Here is a 12,446-nt window from a genome sequence, read left to right as displayed (position 1 = left end):
TGAGGGGTCTGTCCCTAAGCCCTCAAAGAGTCAGAGGCAGAAATGAAGCTAAGCCCCAGATCTGAGGACTCCAAGGCCAGGTTCTTCTTATGTCCCTTTCCCTTGGCAGCCCATGGAGGAACCCACTTCTCTTATAGTTATGGCTCAAAGAGCTGGAGACTGTGTGGAGGGAAGGAGAAGTGGCCAACCCAGGAGGAATAAGTTGAGGGAGGCAACAAATGGGAGAAGGAAGAGGAGAAGGGGGAGACAGGACAGAGGTTTCTAACAGAGCTAGAGCAGCTGGAAGGAAACTGGAGCTGGAGTCTGAGCAGGTGCTGACATGCCCTGAGGGCTCCACCCTCCCCACCCCAACTCCCACTCCCACATCTGGTTGCCAGGGGATACAAAAAAAGGCTTGGAGTGACAACATGGGGGACACAGATGAGATGAGGTGTGAACAGAGTGCTATGGGGCAGGAGATGAGTCTAAAGACAGGCTGGGGTGGGGGAGATAAGCTGAAAGCACAGAATGGCCTGGAATTCCCGGTGGACATAATGGGATGGCCAGCAGGTGAGAGGCGAGCATGGAGCTCCAGGTGGTCTGGAGAGGCAGAGTGTGAAGCTGGGCAGAAGGTGGTCAGGGTGGTGAGGGAGAGACAGCTGGCTGGGGGAGGGTAGAGTCTGAAGAGGGAGCTAGAATGATGGCTTAACAAGGAGAGGGGGGATGGTGGGGAGCAGAGACAAAGCTGAAGCTGAGAGAGTACTGGAGATAGGAGCCTGGGATGGACTGTGGGATATGACAAATGAGGTGGGGATGTGAACAGCTGGGTGGGGAGAAACAGGTCCCATGCAGTACCTCCTGCTTGTGTCTTGGCGTGGTTTCCTGCTCCGGCTAGCGGGACGTAGTAGGAGGGAAAGGAACCAGCAGGGTCAGTAGAGCAAATAGACCGAGCTACCGCGATTGGCCTGGTCTAGCCAACTAGCCCAGAGCATTCACGCCCAGCCAAGCGGCAGAGGCCAGGAAAGGTGGGTGGGCCATCAGTGGGCAGAAGAGTCAGAGGCAGGTGTGGGGTACGCAATAGGAAGCTGTCCCAAGAAGGCAGGGAAGGGGTGGGGGACTACAGGCAGAGTGGGCAGCGCTCACTGGGCAGATGGGACATGTGTGTCTGGGGCTCCGTGTTTCTTGCCATCAGTGGGTGTGTGTCTGGGAGCGTGCACTCACAGGGTGGAACTGCATGACAGAAAAAGACTGCTTAACAACCGTACCAAGAGGAAGCCATCCCTGGCCTGTGTGTATACACACATACATGTGTGTTTGTGTGCATTGTTTGTATATGTTTGTGCATGAACCTAAGGGAGCAGATATACACCAGAGTGCATGTGAGCCTGAGTCTGCACATTCCTGTGCTAAGTGTGTAACACATACATACTGGGAGTGTGTGCTGGCATAAGAGTGGGGGGTGGGGCAGTAGGAAGAGCACACTTGTACCTCATGCTCCAAGGCCCCTGGTGACACCTGATAATACTCAAGGGGGCTGGGGACAGATCCAGATCATAGTCCAAGGGGCAAATTAGGAGTTAACAAAGGCCTGGGTCTTCTAGGAGACACAATGCCCCTCTGGGAAAGCAGGGTGACAGGGTCAACCTCCCTCCCCCCAGTCGATCCAGCTCCAGGATGTCCAGCTATTTAGTATTGCCCAAGGTGGGTGAGGTCTGCCCAGGCTGCAGTGAAGGTGCTCATCTACAGCTGGGGGCAGTGAAAGCCACAGCTGAGGCGAGACCTTGGGTCAACCTTTGCATTCCCAGGGCGGAGGGGACAGAAAAGACAGGCTCCTACCTTCAGCTCCTTGATCTTGGTGGGTGTCCTGACCTCTCCCTCCTCAGCCTCTGATCGCCGCCCCCCAGATTCACCATCCTCCTCTCGCTTGTCACTGTCAGGTCCTGCGTCATGGTTCTCACTGACAGAGGCTGGGCGAGAGAACTCCGCTGAAGGGGACAGAGATAGCGGGGCGAACATGTAAGACACCCCACTGCACAGACAAGGAGCCAGCCTAGCTTCTGCCCAACCATGCCTGGAGTGGGGCTGCCTATCCCAAGGCCCAACCGCTGTTGGACAAGAACTAACACCCAGAGGAGTTAGGTCATAGCCAGTGAATGGTAAAGCTGCTTCCAGCTCAGGACTCCATCCTGGTTCTACAACACTAGAGCCTGGGTTCAAATCTCAAATTGATCTCTGCTTAGCTGTGTGACCCTGGGCTAGTCCTGCAGTCTCTTCCAGACTTGGTTTTCTCAGCTATAAGCAGTACCCACTTCAGAAGGTTAGTGAAGGAACAACAAGGCTAAGTGTGTTAAGTCTTTAGAAGTGTCTGGTACAAAGTTCTCAATCAGTGTGGGCCCATAAATGTTGCTGTTTTCTGTTGTAGTGGTTGTGACAGACTAAACCCCCCCAGTCATTATTTAGAAATACACAGTTTTTTGGTTTTTTTTTTTTTTGAGAGGTTTTTCGCTATAGGGCGTGTACGCTCGCCAGACAGACAGAGATAGACAGAGAGACAGAAAGCGAGAAATCACCCCCGAGGGGATGGCCACGCCACAATCTTTTCTCCTCCATTCTCCTCTCGGGATCTTGGGCACGCACACACACGCGCCCGGTGTGAGTTTTAAGGCACCGGGTCTGGGACGCGAACTGCAGTTGACTAGGTGGGAGTCCAGCGACTTAGCCAGTATGCTAACTGCTGGCCCCAGCGATACACAGTTATTGTGAGATTGGCTCTTACAAATGAAAGCCAAAATCCTAAAGTCTCTGGGCCAGCTAGGTGGCCCAGTGGTTAAGGTGGGTGGATCTCACATGACCAGCTACATGCTTGGAGCCCAGGAGGTAGTGGTTTGAAAAACACACTGCATGCATGTGCATGTGTGTCCAAAATCCTGAGAGGAGAATGGAGAAGGGATTGTGGTGTGGTCATTTCCCCAGGAGGTGGTTTCTCACTTTCACTTTATTTCTTTTTTAAGAATTATATATTTATTTTATTTTATTTGTTATTATAATTTATTTCTTAATTTGACCAGCGAGAGACAGAGAGAGAGAGAAAGAAAGGGAAAGTGAGAAAGCAAGCTGCCAGGTCCAGGACTGTGGTCAGCGCCTTAACCACTATACCACCTGCCAGCCTCCTCACTTTCTTTCTCTCTCTCTTCCTCTCTCTGGAGAGTGCATGTACCCTACGGTAAATTTAAAAATGAAAACAACAACAAAAAACCCTAAAGTAAATAATTTACTTTGTAAATTAGGGAGAATTCAAGGGGAATCCTGTGGTAAGTATTCCAAAATATTTCTCTCTCTCACTCTTTTAAAATATATTTATTTATTCTAAGACTAAGAGAGAGAGAGAGACAAAGAAAGAACCCCCCAACAGGGTCTTGATGCTGAGCTCTGCCCCTATCCTCACCAGTCCAGATCATGGGCATACCAGGCCTACTCAGGGAGGTCTCTGGATACAAACCCAAACCTCCCTATGTGGTCAGCCTCTCAGAGTGCCATGTTTTACTGCTGCACTACCATCTGCTCCCCTGCCCCCCATATATTTTCCTAAATAGGAAAGAAAGAGGTGGAATTACAGGCTTCACATGGGAACTGGGCATAACCTGACCATACCCATGGACTGTGTCTTGGTAGAAAATAGGCTTGAAAACACTGACTTAAAGTAACTAGACCACACAGGGACTGGCAGGTAGTGTGGTGGTTAAGGCACTAGACTGCTACAGGGCCAACTGCAATTCGAGTCCCAGACCTGGTGGCTTGTGTTCTTACTTTCCCTCTTTCTGTCACTCTGCCTTTCTCTGGTCAAATTTGAAAAATAATGATGATGAGTAAAATTAAATAAAATAGTTCTTAACATAACCAGAGCACAGATTATCATTGGGGTTGACCTAGATTAAAATAATGATAGTTTTTTAGATTTTTGCCATAAGGCCAGTGCGCTTGCCCGAGACAAAAAGAGAGGGAAAGTGAGAAATGATCCCCCGGGGGAGGAGGGATGGTCACTCCACAATCCTTTCTCCTCCAGTCTGCTCACAAAACTTTAGGCATGCATGCAACGTGCCTGGCGTGTTTTTCAAGCTGTCAGATGCCGGACTCGAACTATGCAGCAATGTGAGATCCAGGGCCTTAATCGTCACAGCATCTGCTGGCCCAGTAATAGCCCTTTCTATTTGTACACATTCACTTTGCCAAGTACCCACTTATGCACTTTATTTCACTTGATTTGCACCATATTCTGCATTGACAGCTAAAGTGAGAATCACTCTTCCCACTGTACAGAGGCTAAATGGAGACTTCTAAAGAGGACAGGTTGTACTGGTGACCTTCTGATGAGTCAGGACAAGGACTTCGACTTGGTTAGAGTCCAGGCTTTGACTTCTCCCTGACAAGCTTCACTGGCTCTGGGCTAACCTCTGCTGCTTCCCCAAATCTGGGCTTCCTTTAGCCTCTGGCATAGTATTGGAAACCAGAAGGGAGGGACAGAGAAATGGTACAGATTCCACTTCCCCTTGGTATAAACCCCAGTTCTTGGGTCTGTGTCTACCAGAGGACAAAAAGGAGCTTCCTCAGCTCCAGGCGGACTCTTGCAGAACCACACATCCTTGTCTTAAAACAGGTCTCACCTTCATACTCCAGAAAAAAATGTCAGACTCTCTTGATCACCTGGAAAACTAGGAATTCTTCGAAACCTTACAGTTGTCACCCTCTCTGCAAAGCCCTTTCTGCCTCTCTTCAAAAGTGCTCTGCTTTCTGTATACGCATCTCTCATTGCTCGAACTACATTGAAAACTTAGAAATCTACTATTCTATGAACTCCTCAAAAGAGAGGGCTCTATTTATTCACCCTAAATACCGAACCCAGGACCTAACGTAAGGCCTGGCATGTATTTAGCACTTAGAAAATAATTGTTGAGTGGAACTAACTTGCTTGGAGTCCTGCCCCAGTGCGTTTTGGGAGTATCCACCATTCCACCACCTCCCACCTTTAAGCTGCCCTCTGCAAACCTCAAAACAATACTAATGGATACAATTGAGTAAGTTCCCTACTGACAGTATCTCATTTAGTTCTTACAATATGGCACAGTAAGTATTACTTCTTTTGAGATGCTCAGGGGAATTCAATATCCTTGTGCTCAGGGTTACCCATCCATTCATTCAGATATTGATGATTTACTTTCTGTGTCCACAGAGCAGCTGATGAGTGTAAAGGCTGAGATCTGAACTTACATCTGCCTAACTCTGGAACTCCCCGGTGCGCCATGTGGCTTCTGAACGTTACCTACAGATTCTGTATGAATATCCTGTGGAGAGCTATGAGCCCTGACAGGAGCTGACTTAGCAGGTTTGGGGAAGGGCCTGGGAATCTTCATGTTTAATGATCTCATAGGTGATTGTAGACATGGTCTATGAACCACATTTACAAGCCCTAGTCTGCTTGATAGCGGACAACATAGGTCAAAGTCAATGAAAACAAAAGAATGACCTCGGTCTCCAGGCAGATAAGGCGCCAAAGCTCTACACTGTGGTCACAATACTCTATCTCCTGATATGTTTACAATCTGTGAACTGCTCAGTTTCTTGGAAAAGAGACCTAGAAAACCAAATGGCTGAACCTGGGGCTCCTAAAGGTCATAATTCAGGGAAGTCATAGGAAGTCCAGAGAGTGGCAGTGTCATATCTCAAGTGGCAGTGAGCTGTAGGTTGGGGTTAAACCACTGAGAGTTGCCTAGGTGCAGCAGTGCTGTTGGGCTGCCATGACTGGTGCAAATGAACCACCTTCATTTAGAATCTGGTAGGCCCACACCCCATTCCCTCTGAAGATCACTCTTCCCCACCTCCAATTTGGGTCCTACCTCCATCAAGGCTGCGGGACATGGTGTACCGTTTGCTGGAGGAACGCTCAAAGAAGGGTGCAGGCCGGTCGATGAGGGCGCTGGCCTGGCGGGTCTGTGCCTGGGTCCTCCCACTATACCGGAACTTGGAGCCCATCACCAGGAAGCCCTTGGGAGGGGGCTCAGGGGACACAAGTCTGTAGGGGAGGAATGGAGGTAAGGAGGGATATCACATCTGTGTTGCCAGGCCCAAGGTTAGAATACAGTTGGGTTTTCACCCCACCAACTATGACTCAAAGTGGTTCAGGAAAGAAGAGACTTGGGTAAAGCATGGGGGCTTTCCTTGAATCCCCACTAACTCCTCCTACTGTTCTCCTCCACACATGGCCTCCATCTCATCTCCCGCTGTCCCAACCCAGGATCAGGCTCACCGGAAGAATGTGTGATGCTCAATGCAGACCTTCCACAGTCTCTTGGCAGACCGGTGGTTTGGGAGCTTAAAGCCAATTGTGCTCTCAAACTGCTCATACTGGAAAAGCAAGAAGAGCAGGTTAGACACCGGGCCTAGGCCCATTCTTACCACTAGCCCATCTTTTGGGAACCTCTTCTCAGGCCTGTGCCACTTTGGCCTGTTCATTCAGTGAACTGACAAGGTTGATTTCAGTCTTAACTCTGACAGATCTGGGCTGAAGCCTGGAGATACCATGGAGACCAGGACAGAAGATGCTGGGTCAGGGGGAATAACTGCAGATACTGACAGTGGCTATGAGGGGAATGAAGGGAGATGTATAGGGTGATACAACTGGGCAGATGTGGGGTTGGGTCTATCTGAGAAATGGTGGCTAAGTGCCCTCCAAAAAGGTGATCTTTTGGCTGAGATCTGAAGGCTATGGAAGAAACTAGTTGTGTGAACAGGCGAGGAAGGGACTTTTAGGCTGAATGAATACCAAGTGTGAAGAGCTCAGGGTGGAAAAGAGCTTGGCTTATTCAAGGATCTCAAAGAAAGCCAAAGGGGCTGCAGCTTCGCAGCATCGGGTGGTGTGACAAGAAATGGGAGCAGTAGATGGCTGTGGAAGAGTCTGGACTCAGCCCAAACACAGTGTGAGCAGGATTGCAGGAATGTGCTTGACATGATCTGATTTTAAGATCTCTTTAGCAGTTCTGAGGGAAACAGCTTGGAGTGACAATGGAGGTAGAGAGACCAGTGAGAGGACCTTGCAGTGATGCAGGTGAGAGATGGCTTTTGGTGGCTGGAGCAATGCAGAGGAATAGACACAGGTAGGTTCACATTTATCCTAGAGGTAGGACCAAGTGTCCTTTTTGATGGGTGAAATGTGGAAATTGAAGGAAAAGAGGTGTAGATGTATACATGATTGTGCGAGTGTTTCACTATGTAGTCATGTGTCCATGTGTACCTCAGTACGAGTGGACACTGGAGTGCTAGGTGTAAGCAAATACATGTACATGTACTCATTCACCTGTGTAACCTGAAGACATGTGGTTATCCTTCTATTTATCCTCTTGTGTGTGTTTGTATACACATACCCAACATGTGAAGTCTATGTAGACAGCCATGGAAGAAGGACCTCTCTCCACCCAGAAGCCCAGCATCTCCATTTATGTAATGTGGGTTAAAACAACAACAACAACAACAACAACAAAACAAACCCAGGCCCAGCTGCCTGGATCCACTGTGCCAGTCAACTCCAAGGGGGAGGAGGAGAGGTTCCCAATACAGGCTCACCTCCCCAGGCCGGATCTTGATATAGAAGTTACTCCTCTTGTAGGAGATCTTTTCACTATGTAGTCATGTGTCCATGTGTACCTCAGTACGAGTGGACACTGGAGTGCTAGGTGTAAGCAAATACATGTACATGTACTCATTCACCTGTGTAACCTGAAGACATGTGGTTATCCTTCTATTTATCCTCTTGTGTGTGTTTGTATACACATACCCAACATGTGAAGTCTATGTAGACAGCCATGGAAGAAGGACCTCTCTCCACCCAGAAGCCCAGCATCTCCATTTATGTAATGTGGGTTAAAACAACAACAACAACAACAACAACAAAACAAACCCAGGCCCAGCTGCCTGGATCCACTGTGCCAGTCAACTCCAAGGGGGAGGAGGAGAGGTTCCCAATACAGGCTCACCTCCCCAGGCCGGATCTTGATATAGAAGTTACTCCTCTTGTAGGAGATCTTGAGAATCTTGGGCCAGGCAAAGCGGTTGATTCTCAGCCGGTCCCGGTAGATGAGCAGGCCATTGGCACAGACGCCTAGCATGATGTCGATGCCCTCAGAGTCCTGTACAGCGGGGATCATGGAATGGGAGGCCTGGGGTGCATCTCGGTGACAAGTCTTCTACCCAGCCTGAAGCCCCTTCTCAAGCTCTGCTTGTAATGAGTTCTCAGAGCAGAATTGGGGTCCTGCCCCGGAATCCCACCACGCAGTCTCTCGCAGTCATTCATGTAGTTATGTGGTCACCCAGTCACTTGTCTGATCATTTGCTCTGCCTTTCACTCAATCATTCATTCACTCAGTGAACATTTAGTGATACACACTTGGCTCCAGGCCATCTGCAAGGTGCTAGGGATATAGGGATAAACCAGGGCCTGTGTCTTTCCCAATCTAACAGTGGCACAAACAGGTTCAGAAAGAAATACAAACAGGAAATGATAAAAAAAAATCATAAGAAAATAAAAGGTTATGGAATTTTGAGAAATGAGAATAAAAAAGGTTATACATTGGAGGTAACACTGGCAGAGTCTGGCACAGAGCTCTTAGGAAAAGCCTAACAGTTTATGACAGAACACAACCCAGACACTAGGGGAACCCTGGGTCCCGGAGGTACCTTGGCATGGTGCAGATCTACTCCATACATGGAAAGCTTCTTGGCATTCTCTAGGAAGTGGATTTCTGCTTCTCCTGGGGTCATGCCCCTGAGGGAAAGAAAGGGAGCCAAGTTGGCCATGGGAAGGGCCCACACCTGAGTCCTGCTGGCTCAAGGTGGCCCCCATCAGAACCTGTGATTCCAGGAAGACAAGTGTGTTAGAGCAGCATGTGGTAAGCCTCGCTGAGCTCCCCTCTGTCCTCAGTGTGACCCCAGTTCCTGATTCAGTCCACGCAGCCCCCATCTTCTGCCAAAGTTCAGGTCCAGTACCATTTCCTCCATTCAAGGGCTGCATTAAGAGTCAAGATTTTTGCCTTATTCTTCCTCTAAGTAAAACAGGAGCTATAAATTCAGCTTTTTCATGACTGAGAAGCCATAATTGAAGACATTCTTCATTTTTATCACCTGGGCTCCTAAATTATTACCCATGTAAGTATTTCTCTTAGAATGTAGTATTAGGAGCCACTTGATCTCCCCTAAGGAATGGGTACATAGTCTCCTTTCTGAAAAGAAGAGTTATGCAACTAATCAAATTCCTTCTTTACTTTGGCTGCTGGGAAGCTCAGGCCACATTTTATAGTTGGTCACAGTAAACATATATTAAGTACTTTGTGCTGGTTCCAATTCTAAGTGCTTTACATGTATTAACTCATTGGATCCTTGTAACAACTCTGTAAGGTAGATACTGTTAATCCCAATAGGAATAACACTGGGATGAAAAAACTGGTACAAAGATTGAATAATTTACCCAAGGGCGTACTGCTAATAAGTTGCAGAAGCAAGATTTGACTCAGACAGTGTGGCTCCAGAATCTGTGCTCCTAACCAGTTCATTACCTCTGTTTCTTAGTTCCCTGGATCACAATGTCCTCTGCCCTGTCTACCTCTGAGCTGCTGTATGGGCTACTTGGACACTAGATGTCACTCTGTCTTAAGTCCAAAGAGCTGTAGGGCAGCCATTAGTATTTCTCCAGCTCATATTGATATGATCGTCTTTCTCTGAACTGTTATGACTCTTGCAAGTCCTTAAGACATTTTGCTCTCTAGGATGAGGCTGACCAAGAGATGGCAGGGAGGTCACCACTCCCTTTTCCTACAACCAAGTGGACACTGCTAACCAGCTGTAGGGTATCAGTAGCCCATTCAACACAGTATCAGAGCAGTCATTACTAAACAAGCATAGTCACCGTACAAGTCTCTGGGAGATAGTGTTTGCCACCCTTGACCAAGCATGCATCACACCCCAGCAGGCTCTTCCTTGCACATGATCCCATCACATCTGGCCCTAGCCCTCTTCTCCAGAGGCGGCCTGTAGAACTCAACCTTCCTCAATCCCTCCATTCTCAACATTAATGAGATAAATTTATTGTTCCTCTTCCCACAGGTACAGCATTTTACAGTTCATAATGCACTTTCACATAATTTAGCACATTGGGTACCCTAAGATCCCTGGACTTATAGCTCAAAGCACTTCCAGCTTAAAAAAAAACAACCCTCGAGTTCATTTCAATCCAGGGGTTTTCCCCACAGGGTGGTATTACTTGGATTTGGAAATGAAAAGCAGGTTTTTGTTGTTGCAATTATGGAGAGGGTGTTGTGGGCACTTAATGCCTAGGTCCAGGGATACTAAACACTTGCATGGTGAATTCTCCTGCCTAAAAGACCTGTGTAAAAGATGTGTGCTTGTGAGCTAGATCAGCTAGATTCGCTCACAAGCACACATCTAGTTAGTTATCATCCAACTCCTGGAACAAGATGCTTTGTAATGTACACCTATACAACCCCTCAGTTCAGATAACAACACTAATAGTCAAAATGTGGTATTTCTAATATGTGCCATTTAGTCCTCTCAATAGCCCTACTAGGTGGGTTTTATAGCATTCACTTAGAACAGATGAAAAAAACAAAAACACACAAAGCATAGGGAAATTACTTTTTCTTTTTCTTGGAGAGGATTTTGCTATGGGGCGTGTGCACTTGCCAGAAAGACAGAGACAGAAAGCGAGAAATCACCCCCCAGGGGTGCTGCAATCCCTTCTCCATTCTCCTCTCGGGATCTTGGGCACACATGTACACGTGCTTGGCGTGAGTTTAAGCCACCGGGTCTGGGACTAGAACCGTGGTTGACTACATGGGAGTCCAGTGATGTAGCCATTACTCTAATTGCTAGTCCTGGGAAATGACCTTTTCAAGACCCCTTGGTTAGAAAGCCACAAAGCTAGATGTGAATCCAAGTGGCCCAAACTTGAATTTTACATCAAGAATGAGACATCAGGACCTTTCTCCAGAGACACACAATAGTTGTTATCATCTCCATGACAGTTAGTAGCTCCAGTGGGCAGATAAAGAAACTGATCCTTAGAGACCAAGGACAGGGAATTACCATACCCACACAGAAGCTTAAGAGACAAGGGCTCAGGAGGTCATTTGAGGCCACTCTCATTCCCATTTGACAAGAGATGACTTGCTCTCAGATACATTCCAAATTAGAAGCAGAGCCCAGTGGGATACAGACATCCAGGAGCCTATGACCTTCAGGCCTGCAAGGAAGGCTCCAGCCAGCAGGCCGTGGGAGGAGGCCCTCTCACCTGTAAGTCTTGTGCAGCTCCATGATCCTCTCCTCCAACTCCCGAGTCTGATTGGGGGCGAAGCGGAGCTCACTGACGTAGTTGCCCACATGTTCTTCAGCATCATAGTCACCCAGCTCGGCCTGTACGGCATAGGAGCCCAGCAGGGCATGCGTGACAAAGGAGCAGGGCAGCCGGCCTGTGATGATATCTGCTCGCAGCTGCAGGCACAGGTAGTATCTGGAGACAGGGAGAGCGGGTATGGGCACGGCACTGTTGTCTGCTCACGATTCCAAGCACGGCTGGTCCGCAGACACTAGTCAGCACACAGTTCAGTAGAGAAGGATGTTTCTAGACACTTGCACTTCATGTATGGATAACTTGGGTGTGGCCTATGTGCATCATTTCCCATGATTTTAAGCATTTTTGTTCATTTCTAAATTTGAGAAATATTTTCCTTCTATTAGAGCATTTTAAATTTCTTTTTTAAAGAATTATTTATTTATTTTAATGTTATGTATTATTATTATATTTTAATTTGACCAGAGACAGAGAGAGAGAAAGGGAAAGTGAGAAAGCAAGCTGCCAGGTCCAGGACTCATACTACAGTCAGCCATGTGGGAGTCCAGCACCTTAACCACCACACCACCTGTCAGCCCCAAATTTCATCTTCAAGTTAAATAGGAATATTTTCGCTGGTTTAGCCTTCATTCTTTCATTCTTTCATTCATTCTGAGAGATTTTTGTTATAGGACATGTGCGCTTCCTGGAGAGACAGAGAGACAGAAAGTGAGAAATCACCCTGAGGGCAGAGGGGAGACCACGCAGTAATCCCTTCTCTTCCATTCTCCCCCCAGGATTTTGGGCGTGCATGTACATGCGCCTGCCATGAGTTTCAAGTTGTGGATCTGGGACTCGAATCATGGATGGCCATGTAGGAGTACAGCGATGTAACCATTACGCTATCTGCTGGTCCCATGTCTGACCATTTTTTTTTTTTTAATGTAGTTTTACCTAGGGACCAGCAGTTAGCGTAATGGCTATGTCGCTGGATTCCCACATAGTTGACCACGGTTCAAGTCCCAGACCTGGTGGCTTAAACTCACACTGGGTGTGTGTGTATGCGTGCCCAAGATCC

The 12,446-nt window shown here is 47.8% G+C and overlaps 1 protein-coding gene across 1 annotated transcript in view; it reads right to left on the bottom strand.

Moving 5' to 3' along the window:
- Positions 1-12,446, bottom strand: part of EPB41L1 (erythrocyte membrane protein band 4.1 like 1) — a 186,781-nt gene that overhangs the window by 43,818 nt on the left and 130,517 nt on the right. The window contains exons 8-14 of the mRNA XM_014586146.2: positions 11,330-11,548; positions 8,704-8,791; positions 8,004-8,156; positions 6,281-6,378; positions 5,871-6,046; positions 1,816-1,964; positions 835-870 (exon numbers count right to left, since the gene is read on the bottom strand). Coding sequence (XP_014441632.1) covers positions 835-870; positions 1,816-1,964; positions 5,871-6,046; positions 6,281-6,378; positions 8,004-8,156; positions 8,704-8,791; positions 11,330-11,548 — 919 coding nt within the window. The remainder of the gene's footprint in view (positions 1-834; positions 871-1,815; positions 1,965-5,870; positions 6,047-6,280; positions 6,379-8,003; positions 8,157-8,703; positions 8,792-11,329; positions 11,549-12,446) is intronic.

The sequence above is a fragment of the Tupaia chinensis genome, unplaced genomic scaffold (genome assembly GCF_000334495.1).
Source record: "Tupaia chinensis unplaced genomic scaffold, TupChi_1.0 Scaffold000115_1, whole genome shotgun sequence".
NCBI classification, from domain to species: Eukaryota; Metazoa; Chordata; class Mammalia; order Scandentia; family Tupaiidae; genus Tupaia; species Tupaia belangeri.
The sequence above is the reverse complement of the archived record's forward strand: the minus strand, read 5'-3'. Positions and strand labels throughout refer to the sequence as shown.